Raw genomic sequence first — 25013 nt, 5'->3', positions numbered from 1 at the left:
TCTGTCCCACTGTCCCAGAAATGAGTTCTGAAATGCCCTTGTGTGCCACTGTGCCCATTGAACCATTGGAATGATTGCCGACATTAACCTCAGAGTGCTGAGGCATGCTCTGGCCGGTAGCACCACTGCTAGTAAAACTTTCAGCATTTTTTGGATTAAAGGGGCTATCTTTTCTTGAGGAAGTTCTGTTGTGTTCATCCGGGTGTCCAGCTCTGCTCCCAGGAAGATCATTCTTTGTGTGATTTGGAGATTGCTCTGTCTCCAATTTATCAGCCAACCGAAATGCTGCTGAGTTGAAATCAGCGTCTTCCGATGATAAATAAGGGATTTCTGGCTGTCTGATAGTAGGAGGATGTCGTCCAGGTAGTGATGGACTCTTAGACCCCTCTCCCTTAGAAAGGCTATCACTGGTAACAGGACTTTCGTGAATGTTCTGGGGGCGGTGGAAATTCCGAATGGAAGACTTTGGATCTGAAAATGCTGACAGTTTACTGTAAACTGAAGAAACTTCTGAAACGTAACGTGTATGGGGAAATGAAGGTATGCGTCTGACAAATCTATAGGTAGCATCCAGTCTCCTAGATTTATCACACGAAGGATTGACTGTAAACTTTCCCTCTTGAATGTTTCTACCAGAATTCTCTTGTTGAGATTTTTTAGGTCTAATACTGGACGCAAATCCCCCGTTTTTTTCTTTACCAAAAATAGTGGGGAGTAGAAGCCTTTCCCTCTCTGGAGCAATGGTACTTCCACTATTGCCCATTTCTGAAGTAGATCCTGGACGTATTTTACTAATTCTCACCAATGCTGGTAACCTGGTTGCATGAAACTGGTCCCTCGGAATTAGATTTTTGAATTTTCACCTGTGACCAAATTGGACGGTGGCCATCGCCCAAGGATCTTTTATGCTTTCCACCCAAACCTGCATGAATTTCTTGAGTCTGGCTCCTACTAGACATGTGCATTCATTTTCGTCCGAATGCATTTTCGTCCGAATTTCAGGCATTTTCATTATCGTTTTAACAAACGATAACGAAAGTGCAGAATCCGAAAAACGAAAGATCCGACATAAACAAATGCTTTATTTTCGTTTTCGTTGCTACAACAGTTCGATATAGATAGGAGATTCGACATGATGATGACAATAACAATCTGTGTCCATCAAACCTGTGGTCGAATGTGCCTAACCTTAACTCTATTAGTCCAAGATTATTCTACATGGAGAGAAAAGATTCGACGTAGGGGAGAAAAGATTCGATGTAGAGGAGAAAAGATTTGACGTAAGGGAGAAAAGATTCGACATAGGGGAGAAAAGATAAATAAAAATAATAATGATGATGAATGTTATTGGCTGATTGTAACCAAAGAGGAGGAGCAGTAAAATAGCCAAAATAACTAAGTACACACGTACTTTGGCTTATGGTGTCTGTTAGACATGTGCACAGCCAAAAAATTCGTTCATTTTCGTTTTCGTTTCATTCGTTTATTTTTTTTTTTTTCGTTTTTCGGGTAATTCGTTATGATCGCGATTTGTAAATTCGTTCATTTCATAAATTCGTAAATGCGTTCGTTCGTACATTCGTACATTCGTAAATTCGAACATTCGTTCATTCGTACATTTTTACATTTGTTCATTTGTAAATTCATACATTCGTAAATTCGTAAAATCGTACATTTGTAAATTAGAAAATTTGGAAATTTGTAAATTCGAAGTTTGAAAATCCAAAAACCCGAAAATTCAAAAATCTGAAATAGTAACTAACTATTAAATTATAGGTATTGTAATTTCCTTTTAATTTTGACTGTCAGTGAACGTAACAAATACGAATTTATCCGAAGTTACGAATTATCCAAAACGAATGCTGCATCTAAACAATTGGAACTGAACAAATTAATAATAAATAATAATAATAAAACGTTGTTATTATTATTATTGTTATTTATTATTATTAATTCATTATGTTCCATTCCATTTTTTCGGATCATTCATAACTTCGGATAAATTTGTATGTGTTACGTTCACTAACAGCCAAATTTTAAAGGAAATTACAATACCTATAATTTAAAAGTTACTAGTAATTACTAATAGTTAAGTTATTATTAGTTAACTATTATTTCAGATTTCCGAATTTTCGAATTTACAAATTTACAAATTCACTAATTTACTAATGTACGGATGTATGAATGTACATTCGTAAATTACGAATGTACAAATGCCCGAATTTACGAATGTCCAATTTTATCGAATTTACGAATATTCTGAAAAAATTCCTTAAAAACAAGTTTTCGTTAATTCAGATATTCCCGAATTAACGAATTTGTCGAAATTCGTTAAAAAACGAATTCGGAGCGAAACAAATTGCACATGCCTAGTGTCTGTTGAAAGTTCTAAGAAGATTCGACGGAGCAGGTAAACTATACGGCGTCGTACAGTTTAGCTGCTCCGTCGAATCTTCTTTGCACATTCGACAGACACCATAAGCCTTCAATGACAGATTCGACCTTAATTTGGATTTTCGGACAAATGCAATTTTTAACGAAAAACGAAATAAATAAAAACGAATTTCGGGAGTAACTAAATAAATTTATTTTTCGGACGAAAACGAAATTCCGAAACAAAATATTTCAGTGTGCACATGTCTAGCTCCTACCAAAGCAGGCTGGACGGGCACACCTTCAAAAAGACTTCTGTTGATGGAAGAAGGATGTCCGGGTGTTCCTCCAGTTTCTCCTATACTCCTTCCTAGGTCTATAGGACTTTGCTTCCCTATATCTTTCTAGAAAATTACGTCTGATTGGAGTTGGTTTTTGTTGTTTTGATCTCGTCTGAGGGGATAAGCCCTGATTTTCCACCGGTAACTTTTGATATGGCTGTGTCCAATTTTGCCCCAAAAAGGTTTGTTCCGTTATATGGAATTTTACACCAGTTGGTCTTCAAAGTAGCATCCACTGCCCAGGGATTAAGCCATAAGGCTCTTCTGGCGATTAGGAAGCCAGCATTGCTCTTGAGGAAGATCTGATTGTATCCACTGAAGCCTCCGCAACAAAATCTCCGGTGAGACTAAGTTCCCGAAGGGCTGTGATTACCTTCTCTTGTTCTGCCGCTTCTAGAATTAGCTTTTCAATATTGGATGTCCAGCTGGAGATTACCTTCCCTACCGCTGCTAGTGCAACGGCTGGTCTACAAGCACCGCCTGCGGCCAAATAAGCTCTTTTTAAATCAAGATCGATTTTCCTGTCTAACACATCTCTGAATGTTACTGCATCCTCGATAGGTAGTGCTATGTGCCTGGCCAAACGCATTAGCGATGCGTCTACCACTGGAGGTGACACTAACGGATTCACGTTAGGTTCTTTAAGTGGGTATAGCTTTGCTAGTCTATAGTTAAGACTGGTCTTTTTCTCTGGTTTTTGCCACTCTTCTTTGATCAGGTCTTCCAATTCATCAATAAACGGAAATGCTTCTGGGTCCTTTTTGAGGTTTGGAAAGTATTTTTTCATTTTCCATGGAGCTTCTTTAGGCTCCCCCCATCTGATTGCTTCCTTCACTGATTTTACGAATGGTTCTATCAGCGCAAAGTCAAATCCTGCTGAAACCTCCCAGTCTTCGCTGTCAGATGGGGCCTCTGACTTCTTTGATGTGTTGGGTGCAGCTTGCGAAGTACTCTGAACAGGCTTATCTGTTTCAGTTACTGATACTTGCATGATCGATTCTCTGACAGATTCTCTGATTATGTCTGTCACTTCCCTGGTGTCCGTCTCTTTCTCCCTTCCCTAGTAGCTTCCTCAAAGAAGGTACAGCAGGCCAATTTTTCTGGTAGCGCTATGGCGCCGCAGACCCAGCAGTAATTTGCGGTTGGACGCGAACGATGGCTGGGCGATGATGGCCTGTGTATGAAGGATCTCCTATGGTAGGAATGAGGTTGATTTTGAGCTACTTCTTCTGCGACTTGAGCGGCTCCCTATGTGGCCCGAGTGGCTTCTTCTGCAATCTGAGCGGCTTTATCTATGACCTGAGTGGCTTTTTCTGAATGATCGTTCTCTGCGTCTTGAGTTTGAAGACCTCGTGGACCTAATAGGGCTGTCCAATAAGGCAGCATTAGTGGCAGGCTCTCTTTTTCTACCTTCTCTACCTACCAATCCGTCCCCTTGCCTATTAGGCTGTGGATGGTCTGCTGGGGCAGCGGCCTCCATGAGTAGTGATAGAAAACTTCCACCTGAAAGTGTATGGTGAAAGCAGGTCACATGCAGATAGTAAGTTAATACCCAAGAATAGCTCCAGAAGAGAGATCTGCTTACCTTAGTGGAGAAGAGCAGTATAGGGAAGTGCAGGCAGAGGAGGAGCCGATAGCAAGGATCGTGAGGGAAATAGAGTGCAGATGTGCACTCTGCTGACACAGTATATGAATGGAGAATGTGCCAGCTTTTTAAATCTACCGCCGTCACGGCGGAGATGACGTCACGTCTGTGCATGCACACTCACGTGGTGAGGAGACTGGCGCCATCTTGGAGACTGGCATAACAAGCTTTCGGTGGCACCACTACCACCCACGCATGCACAGATGCGTCCGAACGCTCGGGTGCCATTTTGCTGAGGGTAACAAGCTGCTGTGGGACTACAGGGCTCAGAGGACCTGTGAAAGAAAGAAACAGTGTGCAGAAATGAAAATGAAGGCAGCTGTGGATAAACTAAGCCTGTTTAAGGCTTGTGCAATACCAGGCAACATACCCCTGAGACCACCAAAGTGGGGTTCCTTCCATCTAGCTCATTTAGAGGCTGTACAGGCAAGGACTTCCACCCAGGAGAGGCTTGAACCTGGCTGTGGCGAGAGCAGTAAGGGGTGCTGATCCATTCGGTCCTGGACAGGTGAGGAAAAAAAGAATACTGCAGTGGGGTCCTCTCTAAGATTTATAGCTATTCAATCCTATCAGGTTGTGGGCGCGGAGTCACAACCCAAAGTGTATGCTGCCATGATGTGACAGGAAAGAATATTATGTAAAAGTATATGCAATTGTTTCATTTTCACTGTTTGATTCTAAGATGTGCCCAGAGTTCTACTTATCTATATCTATTACTGGAGAGTTCAATGTTGTCATTTATTTTACTTTAGCCAGAGGTGGAAGATGGCAGAGCCAGCATTTATGAGTCTGTTGTTACCAACACCAGTAAAGAGATGATGTGTTACAGTGATTTTCCCTTCCCAGAAGATTATCCCAACTTTTTGCACAACACTAAGGTGGTGGCGTACCACAGACAATATGCTGAGAGGTTTGGCCTACTAAAATACATACAATTCAAGGTATGTAAGTAATATACATTGTATACAAATTCATATAACATAAAACCAAATGCAATTTCAAAGCCAATTACTATCTACTTTTGTTATGCCCCTTAAAATAATTTCTCTTTTTCAGAGAGTTAATTAAAATATGTCTGATATTATGCCGCATAATGTGGATTTTAATTGTTATTCCCATATATTGCTCACCCTCCTTACATAAAGCAGAAATAAGTTTCCATTTTCACCCTTGCTGCCTTCCAATGTCTTAACAATGAAACATTCCGCCAATCCAAAGTTGTGCCTGAGCACACTTCCTTGATCATATGAGCACATATTTGTTTAGCAACAAAGCCCTGTGGTCACCATGTCTGTGCTAAGATAGAGATTACATGTTTTGATGATCACCAAAGCCATTAATTACTATGTCTGCCCTGTAAGATGATCGCGTAGCATTGTTGATGAGCAGTAATTGGCTTTTTTTTTTATAAATGAAGCCATGTCAAGGACAGCTGTCACTGTATTTTCAAAATGGATTTCTTATAAAAAAAAAGGCAAAACTGATAAAAATAATTGTTACAATAAGAGACTTTTTTTTTTCTTTTTTTTTGTCCATTTGCATGAAAGGGTAGAGTTGGGGTTCTTCTGTTTTTGAATATCTAATCTCACATCTCCAGATAATGTGTGGCCCCTTTTTTAACATATGAACAGGTCTAGGATAGTTAAAATTAGCTAATCTAACGCACCAATTAGGATCCATTGCACCAATTAAAACACCATTACATGGATTTACTAAAGATGGTGTAACCAGCAGCTGGTGCAGCTTTTGCATGGTAGCCAATCAGCTTCTAACCTCAGCTTGTTCAATTAAGCTTTGGCAATAAAACCTGGAAGCTGATTGTTTGTTTTTGCAGAAGTGAGCCTGATTTTGCATGCTCCAGTTTTAGTAAATAAGTCTCCATGTCTTCTTACCTATTGTTGCCTAGAACAGATGTTAAATGAGTCTAGCAACCACTTTTGTTGCAGGTTACTTTCAAGAATAGAGTTGGTTGGAAAGGTTGAAAAAAATGGGCTGGGGAAAATGTTAGTCCCGATTTGAAGCCAAGAATGACATTTAAAGTGTTGCAGCTAGTCCTTAGATGTCATGGCCGCATTAACTTCCTTTTTACAAGTTTCTTTTTTTCCTAATTTTTCACCTAATGATTCTGCCAATACCAGTCCTGAAATGAATACACTCACCCTACTGTATTTATGGAGAGAAGCAGCATTGTTATCCTGGAAAAGACTATAGAAGCCTATCCTTTTTGTCATAATATAGAGGGGCAAGGTTCTGTAGTCCCTAAATGTTACTAGGAAGAATATAACCAAAAGGATTGCAGCACGTACCAAGAGCACAGGAAGTTATAAGCTGACAAGATAATTGAGTAGATCAACAAGTTTTTCTTTCACTTGTCAAACAAATATGCCAAAATACTTTTAATGCTATATTTGCCAGGACAAAAAGGACCAAACAAATGAAATTAGTTGTCAGGCTTTATAGTAACTTAAAATTCTGTATAAAGCTGATGTGAGCTACTTTTACCATGGCGCTTATTTCTAGCCTGCCATTCTCTAAAGACAGTTTGGGAACTGTTTGTGGTAAAGATTTAAATTAAATCATATGTGGAAGGCATTGGAAGAACTAGTCTGGTGGTGAAATTGCCTATTGGCACTACTACAGTATATTTCCTAATAACTGTGCAAATAGGGATTTATTATTCAAAAGGTGTGTCTGTTCTAAATAGTTGGAGCTATTTCACTCTCTTAAATCTTGCTGAAACTGGTTTGTCTGTAGATAGCATATATTATTATTGACCGCGGCCTATGGAAGGTGTATTTCTACCTTACAAAATATTGCAAATGTTTTGATGGCAGACCAAAGTGTTTAGTTTTTGGTCTGCAAAAAGAGATTGGGTTATGGCAACCCTGTAAGTTAAAGCATATGTCCAAACAGTTTTCAAATTTACCCCCAACCCTCTTTCTCCCCCTCTATATCATGTCCCAGCATTATTATTTTTTTTAATTTTACCTTGTTCCTCTAGTGAGAAACAACTTTTATTGCTCCCTGCCATCATCAACAAGCTTGTACAAATCTTGCAGAGGCAGTGGCTCAGCTCCTATTGATATAGGAACACAAGAATAAGTATCTTTATTTTAGTCATGTGACTGTAATTTTTAAATCTCATTGGACTTAAAGCGGAGCTCCAGGCCCCTTCAGAAAAAAATTAAAAGTCAGCAGCTACTTACAAAGTAATCGATTCGCTCTCTTGGGATTACTTCCTATATGTTCTTAAACGTGGGGATTTGGGGCACACTTCTTATCATGGCTACAAGCCCTATATTCATCTCCTCGGTAAAATATGCAGGCTTTTTTTCCGACCTGTTTCCTATATTTCGGGGTACTTGATGGGGTTGCGCACTGGAGCCATTGGCAGCGGCGATTAGGGCCAACATTGACATTTCAGGATTGTCGTATGCTGGAGCCCAGTACAAAGCCATATTTTTTGGAGGCAACGCTCTTTTGATTTTGACAAAACCACTTATCTCCCTTCCAAATTTGCAACTCGTATTAGATCAATTTTCAGCCTTCTCCAGCCTTCAAATGAACCCCTTAATACCACAGCCCCGAACGTCAACCTCCCTGCTGAAGTGGTGGAGCATTTACAAGAACATATTCCATATCGTTGGGCGTCTCAATCAATTGAATACTAAGGTATAAAATTGACGCCTTCCTATTCCTCTTTGTTTTCCGCCAACTACTACCCCTTATTGCGCGCCTTGACCTCCCTTATGCACTCTTGGCAATTTCCCACCCTTTCGTGGATAGGAACGATCTTTGCAGTCAAAATGACAATCTTACCTAAAGCCCTCAATTTCTTTCGCACACTACAGTTAGAGTACCCTCCTTTTTTTCTTCGACTTTTGCAAAACCGAATTCTCCAATTTATCTGGGCGCAGAAACGTCCTAGAGTCCCTAGATCTACTCTTTATACCCATAGGCTACAGGGAGGTCTGAGGGTCCCCAATGTCTTTAAGTATTATATAGCGGCGCAGATTTCCCCGTTGACTTTGCTTCACTTTTCTATGGATGTCCTTCTTTGGGTGTTACTTGAAGTACCCAACTGCAATCCGTCATCACTTCAAGCTCTAGTCTGTCTCCCTCATAAGTTGCATCCCCCATTACTGAGCCACGTGCTGCTGCATGGTCTGCAGATATGGGATTCCGTCCAATATTCTGGGAATTTGATGTCCTCCTTTTTGCCGATACTTCCTATTACTCACAATCCTTTTTTTCTCCCAGGCCTTGAAGAGCCTCAGGCATCCTCTTGGTGGCTTTCTCACCATTCAAAACTTTTTCTCCTCTCTTTCCTTCCTATCCTGGGAGGCCATTCGGGAAACACATGATGCACCGTTCAATGAACACTACCGCTTCCTTCAATTGAAACGCTGGATTGTTGCCCTGCGCCACACATCCACTTACCCATTTCAAAATACTTTTTTTGAGCATGCATGTCAGGATCCCGAGGCCCCTGGCCTCATCTCAGCTATTTATACATTTCTGAATGGACGCCCGACATCAGCATCTCTCTCCTACATGGCTCAATGGGAAAGGGACCTCCATTCTCCAATAGACCTAGAAGACTGGAGTAAGGTCTGGAAAATAGTGGCCCAATGCTCCTTTAATATAAATACACTAGAAGCAGCATATAAGGTCCTATTCCGATGGTATTGGGTCCCGGCTCGTACAGCCCCCACCTTCCAGGGGAATAGTGACAGTTGTTTCCGCAACTGTGGACTGCGGGGGGATGTCATACATACCTGGTAGTCTTGCCCAAGACTAGCGGGGTTCTGGTCCAGGGTTTTTGGCTTACTTCAGACCCTTTTCCATCTCACCGTCCATAGGCACGCTAATTTAGCCCTATTACATTGTGCAAAACCTGGGTTATATGCTCCACAGCAAAAACTAGCCACATACCTCTTCATTGCAGCTAAGCGGACCATAGCTCAAGCCTGGAAGACCCTACGTGTGGCTTTCCAAGGGGTGAAGACAGGAATGACCACTATGATGCTTCAGGAACGAATGTCCAGTATTGTGAATGACTCGCACGTTAAATTTCTCAAAGTTTTGGAACCATGGATCTCTTATGAGTTTCCCACACTCTAATCATCCTGTTTGGGTCATGTCTGATTTCTACCTGTGGGGCTCCCGAGTCCGGTTATCCCCCCCTCCTCCTTCTCCCCCCTTTTCTCCCTCTTTCTTACCTACGACCCTTTCTTGCTGCTTTTTTGCTTTCCTTGCCTTCTCTCTAGTTTCTCACAATTTCTGTACACACCATTGCCTCCTACGGGGAGGGAAGGTTGCAGGTGAAGAGCCTCCCCTCTGGTGACGATACTGTATGTACAGTAGAGTTTTGGGACATGGCATTTTCTACTTTGTTTATCCTTCTGGCAATATCCCCTATACTCACTTTGGTTAAGTATAATTATGAACATTATTGTTCCTTGGTATTGTTTACCCATTTTCTAGCCCCTGCACAGGCGATTGACAAGCTTGTTTATTAACCTCTTGTTTGTTTCCCAAAAATCCAATAAATATATTGAAACAGAAAAGTCAGCAGCTACAAATACTGTAGCTGCTGACTTTTAATATTATGACACCTACCTATCCACAAATCCAGCAGTGTCTTCACCAGAGCCGATTTTTTTTAATCGGTTCTCGGTGGTGCTGCTGGAAACCAGCATGGAAGCCTTGCAGGTTCACAGTCAGTTCACTATTGCGCATGCAAGCGTGCTGCGCTTTGTGTAAGGCCCAGCGGGGGGAAAGAGGAGGGGAGACAAACTTCCGACTGAGGTCGCCTTGGTGCGATAATGGCACTAACCTTCTGTCCGCCCTTCGACAGGGAAAGTTGACACATGTGCCATGCCTGGCACATGTCCTCAATTTGGTGGTGCAGTGTTTCTCAAGCTGGTACCCAGGTTTGCAAGATCTTCCAAGGCAGGCCAGTAGAGTCTGTAGCCATTTCAGGCGGTCATACACAGCCAGTGTTCGGTGCTGAAATTCAGCGGGAATTCCACCTGCCCGCAAATTGCTTGATTCGTGACATGCCCCACCAAGTGGAACTCAACTTTGGCAATGTTGCAGTGGCTGCGTATGCAGCAGAGGGCCATCAACGAGTACCTGTGTGAGTAGGGCACAAGGGCAGGCTCAGGGGAGCTTGGCTTTTTTTTCCCTAAGCCAATGCCTGCTGATAAAGGATGCATGCATGGTAATGTCACCATTTAAGGAGGTGACAAGGATGGTGAGTCGTGACAATGCATGACACTATCCCTCTTCTGTTCCTGCTGGAGCATACTCTGCATGGCATTATGGACAGGGCACTCAAGGCAGAGCAGTGGGAGGAAGAGGAGGACTTCCTTTACTCTCAAAGCCCACTTTATGCAGACCCCATTCTTGCGACGCCACAGAACACACAAGAGGAGAGGGGGAGGAGGAGGAGGAGTATTATGACAGTTTTAGAGGCATGGAGGCAGAGGAAGACATATGTCAAACCTCAGGAGAGGGTTTTCAGTCCCCAGACCTCTTGGGAGTAGTACGTGGCTGGGAGGAGGCAGTTCCAGATAATGTACTCCTCAGTGGCCCCAAGGGCTCCGATTCTCATACCTCCACAAATTTGCGGTGCATGGGATCCTTTATTCTTCAAAGCCTGTAAAAGGACCCGAGAATTTGCAGCATCAAGGAGAAGGATCAATATTGGTTGGCAACTTTTCTTGACCACCGTTACAAGGGGAAAGTCTCTGAACTCATCCTGCCCTCACAGAGGGAGCATAAGATGAAATATCTTGAGGACACCTTAAAGAGGAGTTTATGTAACACCTTTCCAGACTTTGGTAGGTTACAGGCTTATGGAAAAGGTAGTTTTGAGGCTTCTGTTGGTTAAAGGAGGAGCGGTGAAGAAGGGGGCTGCCTAAGTGATGCATCTAAAACATTTTTAATCCTTGGCACTCAGGGCTGTCAGCGTCCAAATCCCATCGGCAGCATCTGCTTCAAACTGTGGGAGATTATCTAGGGGATAAAATCGACATGGTGAGCTTTCCAGTAGATGATCCACTGGGTTACTGGGTCATGAGAATAGACCACTGGCCAGAATTTGCCCAGTGTGCAATTGAGCTGCTGAGCTGTCCTGCATCCAGCGTGCTTTCCGAACGGGCATTCAGTGCTACCGGAGGTTTTGTGAGGTTTTGTGACAGATATATATATATATAAAATATATAAATATTTTGTGGAGCTGGACACAAGGTCCATTTCCCTGGTAGAATAATACTTGAAATGTGTATGGATAGGTTAGGAATGATTTTACATTTTGTTGTAATTTTTCTTTTCTGTAGAAACACTGCCTGTGTTTATTTTTGTCAGAAATTGAATTGAAGACAGTCAGTAAGCTGAAATATTAAGGTGTTTTTGGTGGAATTCCAAGGGTGCTTAGCAATATCAGTTTCCCCTAAATCACTCCGCTGACCCTCCGTGGTCAGTCTATTGCTATGTGCACCCCAAAAGCCTTGCTGTAAAAGCACAACTACTATCATTACATGTTATGTAAATTACTACTAAGTCAATTTTCCTTTTGCATATTTTAATGAACTGGGGTTTTCACTGCAAGCTGTAATTGGAAATTTTTTTTTGCTCATGGTCCAAACATAATGGGTGGGGGAGCTTCTCTTACCACTTGCAATGCAGTCTGTTGGATTTTGGTACAGGTTTATTTTAATGCAAATAATTTGGGCATTGTAAATAGCTGTTAAACTTTCAACGCAAGGCATTTTTGGTATGATATGATTTTTTTGCCAGTATTATCATGACAGCATTTATTACAATGAAAATATAGTCACTTGATAGTATACAATTCACCTGAGTTTTAGGGTTCTTGTGAGGGACTAGGTCAAATGCAAGGTCTAGATTTGTGGGTTATCTTGAAATTAAAGCTGGACATACAGTACATGAGATAATTTATTGAATGAAGCAATCAAACTTTCAATTCCTTTTTTCTGTCAAATTTGAGAAGACATAAAATAGTGACTTTAGTCAACCACAAGGAGATAAGATTGAAAGTGCTCTGATCTAACCCAGTAGAGAAAAATATTTGCTTTTAAAGACATTGCCATAGCTTTTACCTCAATAACCTTTAAAGAAGTTCATTTACTGCTCGGTGTCATTATCACAAGTGAGCCTGAAATTTGGTGGTTGATCAAACTTGTGAGTGGTAGACTGTTTTGTTTTTGACGATAACTTACAATTGTATTTGTGATTACAGGTGGATAGAAAGTGATTGAAATTGACTGGAATTGCTGCACATATGGCCGGCTTTAGAGTTAAAGTGGTTGTAAACCCCAGTCATGAAATCTGAACAAAGCACATATATCTGTAGTGTTTATTTGTACAAGGAAAAGAGAGTGGGACATAGGGGACAGTGGCTGATGTTGGCCCCATAATGTTCACACCCTAAAATGGCTGGACTATACCGGTACAGGTAAACGATGATAGACAGAATGTATAAAAGGAATTTATTACAAACAGTAAATACATGGTACACAGATTAAAATGCAAAAACAGAAATTCAAAGATCACCAAAGAATATCTGTAAATTACAAAATATTGACTGGTCTGGTTCTCGACTAGTTTCGCGATATTATCGCTTCCTCAGGAGGACCAATCTATAAGACAAATAATATGATGCAATACAAGCAAAAACAATGTACAGTACACTACAAGTAGTGATCTTAAAAACAGCATGTAGAAAGGGGAAAGAATAAAACATGATTACTAGTTCGGCTTACCCTATAATTGGGTGATCGTGTGCGGCACCGGGCCACCCAAACAACTCTCCCCCGCGGCGGACAAGGGGGATAGTTTAGAGCCCTCTAAGTAAAAAGCATAGCGTAAGTGGGGGGCTACAAAGATAGCTGGTGAAAGAATACAATGGATTTAGCCAACCACATATTGAGGGAGCGGAAAGAGAGGGGAGGGAGGGCCAAGGGAAAAGGGGGAAGGAAACTGGGGGGAAGGGGAAGGGGAGGGGGGAAGGGGAGGGGGGGAAAAGGAGGGAGAAAGGGGGAGCGGGAAGGAAGGAGGGAAGGAGGGTAAGGGTAATGGAACATGGGAAGGGGAAGGGGGGAGAGGAGAAAGGGGGGGGGAGGGGGGGGGACTGGGAGGGACACCAGGGGAGGGGGTAGTGGAGGGAAGGGCAAAAAAGGGGGGGAGGGGGGGTAGGGGACAGGGTGAGGAGGAGCAGACAATGCACAGCGCCCTGGTGTTCGTCTCCTGCTTGTCCTTGCGGAGCCCAGGGTTCCCTACCCACGGGCTCGCCTTGAACGCGCTTGCGCAGTAGCGCGGTCCGCGCACCTGCGCAGTGCGGAGAAACTGACCCGGTGACGTCAGACGCTTGCCGGCTGGCGGCGTCGTGGGCGTCTCCGGGTTGGGGAGCTCACTTAATGGGCCCTCGGGCCTGTGAGTGAACATCTGAGCTCTCCCCATGATAGACTGCTGACGTGGGGCTGGGATGGAACGGAGGCCTTCAACACCTCACTGGTGTACATCTATAGGTACGTTATGTTCTTTTACCTTGGATACTATCCTCTACCCGACGCTATCTATTTTAGATACCTCCACTTGGATTTTATCCTGTATCTCATGTTACATTTGATACTATCTATTGACAGACTGCCATGCAACCCTGTGGTTATCTACCCTTAGTGGTGGACCTCCACACATTGTACCCTTCATGATGCCCCAGTGCTTGGAATTGGTTGGTTCTCCTGCTCATTACGGGCCACCCGACCCCCACGCCATCGCAAGTCTTTTCGTGGCTAGCATATGTATTACCCTTCGTCCCAACCATTATGGTAAGCCACATCACACGCTTCTATTGTTTATTAGCCCAGTGTAATCCCTTTTGTTTTGTTCCCCTTCCCTTCCTCCTTCTACCCTCCCTGTTCCTGTGCATTGTCTGCTCCTCCTCACCCTGTCCCCTACCCCCCCTCCCCCCTTTTTTGCCCTTCCCTCCACTACCCCCCTCCCCTGGTGTCCCTCCCAGTCCCCCCCCCCCTCCCCCCCCCCCTTTCTCCTCTCCCCCCTTCCCCTTCCCATGTTCCATTACCCTTACCCTCCTTCCCTCCTTCCTTCCCGCTCCCCCTTTCTCCCTCCTTTTCCCCCCCTCCCCTTCCCCCCCTCCCCTTCCCCTTCCCCCCAGTTTCCTTCCCCCTTTTCCCTTGGCCCTCCCTCCCCTCTCTTTCCGCTCCCTCAATATGTGGTTGGCTAAATCCATTGTATTCTTTCACCAGCTATCTTTGTAACCCCCCACTTACGCTATGCTTTTTACTTAGAGGGCTCTAAACTATCCCCCTTGTCCGCCGCGGGGGAGAGTGGTTTGGGTGGCCCGGTGCCGCACACGATCACCCAATTATAGGGTAAGCCGAACTAGTAATCATGTTTTATTCTTTCCCCTTTCTACATGCTGTTTTTAAGATCACTACTTGTAGTGTACTGTACATTGTTTTTGCTTGTATTGCATCATATTATTTGTCTTATAGATTGGTCCTCCTGAGGAAGCGATAATATCGCGAAACTAGTCGAGAACCAGACCAGTCAATATTTTGTAATTTACAGATATTCTTTGGTGATCTTTGAATTTCTGTTTTTGCATTTTAATCTGTGTACCATGTATTTACTGTTTGTAATAAATTCCTTTTATACATTCTGTCTATCATCGTTTACCTGTACCGGTATAGTCCAGCCATTTTAGGGTGTGAACATTATGGGGCCAACATCAGCCACTGTCCCCTATGTCCCACTCTCTTTTCCTTGTACATATTAATTTGGATGATGGTACGGTTTAAATTTTATTACCCTTATTATTTGAGGCTATACTCACAATTAGTGTTTATTTGTCTCCAAAGCTCTAAATGTTGTTTCTGGTACTTTGTTCCTCTGTTATCAGCAGAGTCACTTCTGAGAAGTTTTCCTGACATATGAGATAAATTTATGTTGGGGAGGAGAGCTCAGCACACAGCTTATCTAATCAGACCATAGCTCTACATGTTCCTTTGTTGCCTGAAATCAGACCTGAAACATAGCCAAAAGATGCACAGGCCACCTGTGCAATTCGCTCCGCAGCCGCCACGGAGATGTGTGAACCGGCTCCATTGAGAGCTGGTCACAATCTGTTGTAATGCAAACACAATCTCCTGTATTTCGAATTGGAATGCAAGGAAACCCACATCCAATTTGAACTAGTGTGAACCCAGCCTAACATAAAATTGATCAAATGTTACTAGTTTTCTTACTAAATCCTACAGTACCGTGTTTTGATTATGTTTTTAGACATTGGTTTGCAGTGTGAAAAAACATCCTGATTTTCCCAGGACTGGTCAGTGGGAAGTTGTGACCGAAAAAGATGGAAAGAAACAGACAAGCACTTTTGAGGCCATCATGGTCTGCATTGGACACCATACAGACCCACACTATCCATTGGAAGTTTATCCTGGTGAGCAATATTTCTATCAGTCCTACTTTAAGAACTACTGGGCAATCCTTCAAGTTCAAAAATGTTATCATTTATTTTTTATGAGAAGGAAGAGTTAAGGTCTGAACCTATAAAATACAGATGAGTAGATCAACACAAATGTCTGCATTGGTAACTTACACAGATGTATAATATATGTATTCTGAGAAACAGATAATTCAATCATTTCAGCAGGCTATCCATTGAATCCTTAAGCCTCGTACACACGATCGGATTTTCTGACGGGAAATGTGTGATGACAGGCTGTTGGCGGAAAATCCGACCGTTTGTATGCTCCATCGGACAATTGTTGTCGGATTTTTTGCGGACAAATGTTGAATAGCAGGTTTTAAAATTTTCCGTGGACAAATGTCTGTTGTTGGATTTTCCAAGGGTGTGTACACAAGTCCGTCGGACAAAAGTCCAAAGTACAAACACGCATGCTCAGAAGCAAGGACGAGCCAGAAGCGGTCGGTCTTGTAAACTAGCGTTCGTACTGGAGAATTAACATTCGTGATGTGGCAAATTATGAAATCTCGAAATGCAGCACACAATTCTCTTCTTCTTTAATGGGATAATTATGAAGCTGCTTTGCTGGTGATACTGATGGAGTTATTGCAAACTAATTTCCAAAGGCTTTTTTTTCTAGTGATATCAAGAATAATATTATTATGCGTTTTTATTTTTTTTATTTGAGCAAGTTACCATAACACCATTATCCCGTAGTTTTTAAGATCAAAGTTACAACTATGATGGTGTCCCTTGTCAATTTTACATTGTATTTTTGTAAAGGTAACTGCCTACTCCCAAACTGTCATTTGAAGTAAAATACATAGCCAAGTATTATTCTCCACAATTTTTTAATTGTGCATTTAAAAAAAGAAAACAAAATTAGACATGCTATCTGGCAATAGAACTTAACCAAAAAGTGCATTCTATGCATCCAAAAATATAGAAAATATACCAAATCAAATTATTATTCTTCAACCAAAAAATAAAATAAAAGCCTCATGCATGTGTCCTGCTTCTTAATATAGGGGGTCAACAATGCCAAGAGTTGGTGAAAGCAGGGGTCTGTCATGCGGAGATAATTCCGAAAAACATCTGGATTATTCTCCTGGAGCTCCCGTAGCAAAGGCATATGACATAATTGGTCACCAATAATAAAGCAACCAATTTTTGGTCCAAGAACTCCTCCTCCTCCTGTTTCTGGACTGGACTTGGGTCAAAGCAATAACTCCAAGGCCAATAATAAATAACACATTATCTCCTCCGATTCCAAAACATGGCTGGTTGACGAACAGCCATTCAGAAATGAACTGAAAAGCGTGAAATGAAAAGCGTGAAATGAAAAGTGCGAAATCAAAAGTGCGAAATGAAAAGCGTGAATCAACACTCGCCAAACTTCTACTAACACGAAATTCGCAAAGGGTGGCGCTAAAGAGCTGAAAAACAACATAGTACGTCACTACGTTCGTATTTGTTGGCCAACAATTGTGTGATGTTTGTATGCAAGACAAGTTTGGGCCAACGCCCTTCTGACAAAAGTCCACGGTTTTGTTGGCCAACAATCCGATCGTGTGTACGAGGCTTTATAGTAGAACCAAAATCTCCAGTAGGGTTGCACCAATATGGGATTTTGCCAGCGAGTACAAGTACTAATACTTTCGGTCAAGTACTCGCCCAATATGGAGTACAATATCTCTGTGGTGCGATTTGAGCCCATACAAAATGAATTGGCTCAAATTGCACTGCAAAGAATCGTATGTGATTTGAACAGGAATGCAGTGCGATTCCTGTCAGAATTGTATGTGGTTTCCTGCACCACTCCTGTGGGAACCCAGGCTGAAGTCACTATAACAAACCTAGGTTCACACAGAAGTGGTGGAGAAAACCACATGTGATTCGGACAGGAATCGCACTGCATTCCTGTTTAAATCACATGCGATTCTTTGCAGTGCGACATGAGCCTATTCATTTTGTATCGACTCAATTGGACTCAAATCGGTTTCAGGTATCGGGGAATTTGCATGAGTACAAGTACTTGTGCAAATGCTTAATATCGGCTACCCTAGTCTCCAGTAACAAAACTGTGAGCAGGGAGGCTCTTTATTGCATAAGAGACATGCAATATTCCCATCTGCAATAAAATAAATGTATACAAATAGGAACAGCGCTTCTATAATCCACTAGAAGCTCCACTTTTTCACCAATATGAAAGACCCTTGAAATAATTTTAGACTCTCTGGACTATGTCATCCAGCACAAGTAAGGGTCGAATAAAGGTCACGTATTATAACAGAACAGGGAGGTGTTCTGTAGTTTAGAGGTGACCTGAGCAGAGCTGATAGCACTACCTGAGATGACACTGCAGAGTGATGGGAGGTTTGGAGCTCAATGGATTTGTGGCAAAATCAGCAGATAAGTTTTTTGCACTTATTCAACAGATATTAGAACATGCTTTTGATTGTATGTTTAACGGATTAAAAGGAGCAAATAAGATTGTTTGCATGCACTTCAATATATATATGTGTTTGATTATACTGATTGGACTTGATTAGGAAAGCCACACACCTGTCTATATAAGACCTTACAGCTCACAGTACATGTCAGGAACTGCCTAAAGAGCTCAGAGACAGAATTGTGGCAAGGCACAGATCTGGCCAAGGTTACAAAATAATACTGCACTTAAGGTTCCTAAGAGCACAGTGGCCTCCATAATCCTTAAATGGAAGACGTTTGGGACAACCAGAACCCTTCCTAAAGCTGGCCGTCCGGCCAAACTGAGCTATCTGGGGAGAAGAGCCTTGGTGAGAGAGGTAAAGAAGAACCCAAAGATCACTGTGGCTAAGCTCCAGAGATGCAGTCGGGAGATGGGAGGAAGTTGTAGAAAGTGAGAAATAAGATTCTTTGGTCTGATGAGACCAAGAGAGAACTTTTTTGGCCTTAATTCTAAGCAGTATGTGTGGAGAAAACCAGGCAATACAGTCCCAACAGTGAAGCATGGTGGTGGCAGCATCATGCTGTGGGGGTGTTTTTTAGCTGCAGGGATAGGACGACTGGTTGCAATTGAGGGAAAGATAACGAAGGAGTGGCTTCACAACAACTCCGGGCCTGTTCTTGAATGGCCCAGCCAGAGCCCTGACTTAAACCCAATTGAGCATCTCTGGAGAGACTTAAATTAAATGATTTTAGCAAATGGCTGCAATATAACAAAGAGTGAAAAATTTAAGGGGGTCTGAATACTTTCAGTCCCCACTGTACATACAGTATATGGCCGTGTATCCCTGGTCACATAAGCATGGGTGGGGAATGAAGTGGGTTACATTGTCATCTAAATTTGAGCAATGATGTCATCACTATTCCTGCCTCTTCCTTTATATAACTGATGATGTCTTGAGAAGCTGTCACTCAGCTTTGTGTAGCAATGGAAAAGGTTGTGTGCGGGAAGGTCGTCTGTTTTTTTTTTTTTTTAAGAGGCAATGGGCATTGTGATTGATGAAGGATTTACATTGGGAAGATTTTTATGGGGATTTACATTCTTTTTTTTTTTTTTTTTTTTAATAAAGGACATTTGGGTGTCTTTATTACTAGGTTACCATTTTTTATTTTTTTTTTTGTGAATGAGTTTCATAGTTGGTAAGATTGAATAAAGACACTAGTCTATCCAGTCCAACCTGTGCAATTGGTGTATGTGAGTTATTTGCCTGTGTGAGGTGTATGTGTGAGTTTGTGAATGAGTACTCCATACTCAATCCTGTAGGGTGGTGGGGTCGGTATCTGGGGGCCCCTTAATATTAAAGAGGGCTTCCAGATTCTGATATGCCCCCAGACCCCTACAACCACCAGCCAGGGTTGTAGGAAAGAGACTCTTGTCCTCATTAACACAGGCACCCCCATGTTGAGGGAAGTGGCCCGGTATGGTTCAGGACCAGGGCCCTTTCCTGTGCAGCCAGGCTGCATATTTGGATTAGTCTTGTTTTTAGTTAAGTTAAAATAACAAACATGTTATACTTACCTGCTCTGTGCAGTGGTTTTGCACAGAGCAGCCTGGATCCTCTTCTTCTCAGGTCCCTCTTTCAGTGCTTCTGGCCCCTCCCTCCTGTTGAGTGCCACCACAGCAAGCAGCTTGCTATGGGGGCACCCGAGCCAAGCCACAGCTCCCTGTGTCCATTCAGACATGGAGCCGTGGCCCGGCCCTGCCCCTTTCTCTCCTCATTGGCTGACTGACTTTGACAGCAACGGGAGGCAATGGCGTCGCTCTGCTGTCTCAGCCAATGAGGAGGGAGATTCCTGGACGGTCAAGACTCTTGCAACATGGCTGGATTAGAGGGTCCTCGGGTAAGTATTAGGGGGGCTGAGGGGGGCTGCTACACACAGAAGGCTTTTTATCTTAATGCATATAATAAGATAATAAGATAAAAAAAAAAACTTCAGCATTTACAACCACTTTAAGGGTCTGTTTGAAATTCCTGGGGTACCTCATGCACCACTTTTATTTTATATATATATATATATATATATATATATATATATATATATATATATATATATATATATATATAATGTGTGTGTGTGTCACAGAAATATACAGTAAATCTTTTCAATGTTATAAAGCCTCTTCCGAATATGGAAGTTTCACCACATACAGTATGCATGTTTCATTTCATCATGCAAGTGTCACAAACCATGAATCAGACTGAGACAGAAGTACAGTTAAATCTCACTTGTTTAATAATAATAAAAAAACGGTAAACAGAGTAAACGTAGTCAAAACATAGCCAGAGTTCAGGAACCAGAACGGATAGTCAGACAAGCCAAAAACATCAGGGAACCAGAGATGAGCGTAGTAGAAAAGCAAGCAGGATCTGGAGCCAGAAGGAATGTTAGCCAAGCAAGTCTTTAACAGGAACACAGGAGAGCGTGTCTAGAGATGTGACCAAGGTGAAGGCAGAGATCATCTGGGCTGGACAGCTTAAGTAGGCAGGACTGACAAGCATGATATCATCAACAGGTGAGTTACTGTGCAGAGATAGGAGCTGGCAATTAGCCGACAGCTGAGCAGCCAGATCAGAGAAGGAAGGGCTGAGCTGACAGTACCCCCTCCTCAATGACCCCTCCCCCTCGGAGGACCACGAGACTTGAGGGGAAAACGTCTATGGAAATCACGGAGAAAGACAGGGGCATGTACGTCCGAGGATGAGACCCCTAGAGCGTTCCTCCGGACCGTACCCTTTACAATGCACCTGGTACTGTATGCGCCCACGGAACCTACGGGTGTCAACAATGGACTGTACTTCATACTCCTCATGGTTCTCCACCTGTACAGAGTGAGGACGAGGCACCGAGGTGGTAAAGCGGTTGCAGACCAAAGGTTTTAATAAGGAGACGTGAAATACATTTGAGATACGCATATTAGAAAGAAGGTCTAATGCGCAAGCCACTGGGTTAATCCTACGAAGAATACGGAAAGGCCCAATAAACCGAGGTGCGAAATTCAGAGAGGGAACACCAAGTTGGAGGTTGCGAGATAACAGCCAGAACCTGTCCCCAACCTGGTAGGAAGGCATCAGCATGGAGTCAGTACCTATCATTAGCATGTCGCAAAGCCTCCTGGACTTGTAACCAAGTGGAACGAAGACCACTGAGATGCTCCTCTAACGCATGAATACTCTGCGGAACAAATGAGTCAGGCAACATGGAAGGTTGGAAACCATAGTTTGCCATAAACAGGGACAATCAGAAAGCAGAATTCAAGGCATTGTTGTGAGCAAACTCTGCCCACGGTAATAGGTCTGACCAGTTGTTGTGATGGTCAGAAATATAGCAACATAGGAATTGCTCCAAGAACTGATTGGCTCATTCTGCGGCCCCATTAGACTGCGGTTGATACGCAGAGCAGAAAGCAAGCTGAATTCCCACAACTGTGCACAAAAGGCTCGCCAGAACCGGGACACAAACTGACTACCCCGTCCGAGACAATCGCCTTGGGTAGCCCATGTAAGCGAAAGATCTCCCGAGCAAAAACGGAAGCCAGTTCCTTAGAAGCGGGCAACTTCTTAAGTGGAATATAATGAGACATTTTCGAGAACCGGTCAACCACCATAAAGATAACTGTGTTCCCTGGGAGTTGGGTAGCTTCACAATGAAATCCATAGACAGGTGGGTCCAGGGCCTCTCAGCATTGGGAATGGGTTGTAGGAGGCCTACTGGAAGGTGTCGTGGAGTCTTACTATCAAGCTCCTACTTACCAGACCGATGAGTCCGCTTGGGCAGAAGGTAGGCTCCCTTATGCGTCCGACTAGCGGCCCCTGGTAAGGTGAACAGGAGGCACAGGAGTGCGGAGTGGTATGAGAGCCTGTATGCAGGAGTCCAGATACAGATGGAAGAGCAGGCTATGATGGCTGGTGCTGGCTGGAACACAGGCAATAAGACTGAGCAGGATGGTCAGGAGACAGGCTGGGTTTGGCAACAGGCAGGCAGTCGAGGTACAGTGGAGCAGGCAAACGGATGGTCAGACAGGCAGAGGTCGGGTGCAGGCAGAGTTCAGAGGGAGGTACAGGTAACAAGCCGGGTCGTCAGGAGATCAGGAACAATACAGGTACAAGGGTCAGGCACTAAGGACGGCAGAGCTGTTGATCAGGCAGCACTGATCACAGAGGGAAGCCGGCTTAAATGGGGCGTTTGGCGCCAAACGACGTGCACGTGCGCGCACAGGCGCGCACACCCGCCCATGGCCGCGCGCGCGCCCCTGCACACACAACAGTCCTGACCGGGACACGAATGCCAGCACTGCAAGGAACGCGCGCAGCGGGACCCGCAGGAACGCGCACGCCGACGCGCCCCAATGCACACCACCGCGAGCACTCTGCCCGCCGAGGTACGCTCTCTGACAGTGCCCCCTCCTCAAGGGCAGCCTCCGGATGCCCAGCTGGGCCAACCTGGTTGTGTGGGAATCTTTAAAGGCTTGTAACAGTTCCTCAGCATGAAGATTACTTTCCGGCTCCCAGGAGTTATCCTCGGGTCCATACCCCCTCCACTTGATGAGGTACTGGATTTGATTACGCCTTTTTCTGCAATCCAGGATTGCCTCAATTTCAAATTCCTCCTCGTTATTAATCATAACAGGCTCAGGAGGCTTGGCATTGCGGTCAGAGAAAGAATTAGGAACGACTGGTTTCAGTAGGGACACATGGAAAACCGGGTGTATTCTAAAGGAATCCGGCAGGTTCAGTTCATACGCGACGTCATTTACTTTCCTTTTTACCGGGAAAGGACCCATAAACTTAGGCCCCAGTTTCCTAGAGGGACAAGCCATCTTCAAATTAGTTGTGGATAACCACACTTGGTTGCCAGGCTCTAGGATGAGTTCCCCACGTCTCTTCTTGTCAAACATCCTTTTATAAGATGTCTGGGACTTGGCCATGGTCTCCTGCAGAAGCTTACAATTGGTAGAGAAGAACTCCATTGTTTCGGTCACTGCAGGGAGGACACATTCCGGTATAGAGCTGGGTAGGAAGGAGGGATTGAATCCATAGTTGGCAAAGAATGGCGTTTGGTTGATGGCTGAGTGCAGAGAGTTATTATATGAGAATTCTGCGACTGGTAACAGGGAAACCCAGTCATCTTGGGAAAAGGGCGAGAAGCAGCGGAGGTATTGCTCCAAAGTTTGGTTGGTTCTCTCCGTCTGGCCGTTTGTCTGGGGGGTGATAGGCCGAAGAGAACGCTAGTTCAATTTCAAGAGAACCGCACAGTGCTTTCCAGAACCGGGAGGTGAACTGGACACCACGATCCGACACAATATTAGAGGGCACCCCATGTAGTCTCACGATTTCCTTAACAAAGATCTTCGCCGTTTCTACGGCTGAGGGTGTACCTTTCATGGGAAGGAAATGTGCCATTTTAGACAGTCTATCAATTATAACAAAGATAGTAGAAAAGCCTTCGGATGGGGATAGTTCCACGATGAAATCCATCGAGATCATCTTCCAGGGCCTGTCAGGAATGGGCAAGGGTTTCAATAAGCCCCAGGTCTTCGTCCGGTTACTCTTGCTTCGGGCACAAGTGTGGCAGGAACTGACATAATTCCTACAGTCTTCGGCCAATTGTGGCCACCAAGAGGTGCGCTGCACCAGTTCGGTTGTCTTCCGGGCCCCGAAATGACCTGCCAGCTTGTGGTCATGGCACAGCTCCAGTACCGGCACCCTAAGTTTCTCAGGAACCATGATCTTGCCTTCGTGCCAAAGCAACCCATCGCTTAGGCTGGTCCCAGTAGGCTGGGAAATTTATGAGGAGGCTTGCCTTATTCTGGAGATTAAATCTCCCTGAAGAAGTAAAAAATTTCCCGTAGGCAGGATAGTGTCCGGAGGGGCGGTTTCTTTGGAGTCATGGAACATTCGTGACAGTGCATCTGGTTTTACATTTTTAGAGCCAGGTCTGTAAGTGATGTGAAATAAGAAGCGGGAGAAGAAGAGTGCCCATCTGGCCTGACATGGTTTTAGTCTCTTGGCAGATCTCAGATATTCCAAGTTTTTGTGGTCCGTATAGATTAGAATAGGATGTACAGCACCCTCCAGAAGATAGCGCCACTCCTCCAGAGCCGTCTTGTTGGCCAAAAGCTCCCGGTCTCCCACATCGTAGTTCCTTTCAGACACAGAGAGTTTGCGAGAGAAGAACGCTATTGGAAACAGAAGAGACTTGGGGCCCTGGCGTTGAGAGAGTACTGCCCCTACTGCGATTTCCGAGGCATCGACCTCTAGCACAAAAGGCAGGGCAGGGTTAGGGTGTTTGAGGATAGAGGCTGAAGTGAATAGACTCTTTAATTTTTCAAAGGCCGATTGTGCCCTGGACGTCCAGCAGAATCGGGTTCCCTGCTTTGTTAGTTCTGTAATGGGAGCAATGATTTTAGAGAAGTCTCTGATGAATTTCCTGTAAAAATTGGAAAATCTTACGAAGCGTTGGACCCCTTTTCTGTCTGTAGGTGCGGGCCACTCCAAGATGGCGGACACCTTTTGAGGGTCCATCTTAATACCTTCAACTGAAATGATGAGCCCCAGGAATTGGATGCATTGAAGTTCAAACTCTCATTTGTCGAGTTTAGCGTACAGTCCGTGTTGCCTGAGCCGAGCAAGGACATTCC

The 25013-nt window shown here is 43.8% G+C and overlaps 1 protein-coding gene across 2 annotated transcripts in view; it reads left to right on the top strand.

The window, feature by feature from the left end:
• The window catches only part of LOC141103548 (dimethylaniline monooxygenase [N-oxide-forming] 2-like), a 77056-nt gene that overhangs the window by 5215 nt on the left and 46828 nt on the right, over positions 1-25013 (top strand). For both annotated transcript variants that reach the window (XM_073593248.1, XM_073593247.1), the window contains 2 exons: positions 5112-5300; positions 15694-15856. In XM_073593248.1, coding sequence (XP_073449349.1) covers positions 5112-5300; positions 15694-15856 — 352 coding nt within the window. The remainder of the gene's footprint in view (positions 1-5111; positions 5301-15693; positions 15857-25013) is intronic.

The sequence above is a fragment of the Aquarana catesbeiana genome, linkage group LG07, assembly GCF_042186555.1.
Source record: "Aquarana catesbeiana isolate 2022-GZ linkage group LG07, ASM4218655v1, whole genome shotgun sequence".
Classification (NCBI taxonomy): domain Eukaryota; kingdom Metazoa; phylum Chordata; class Amphibia; order Anura; family Ranidae; genus Aquarana; species Aquarana catesbeiana.
This window is presented reverse-complemented; position numbering and strand designations above follow the sequence as displayed.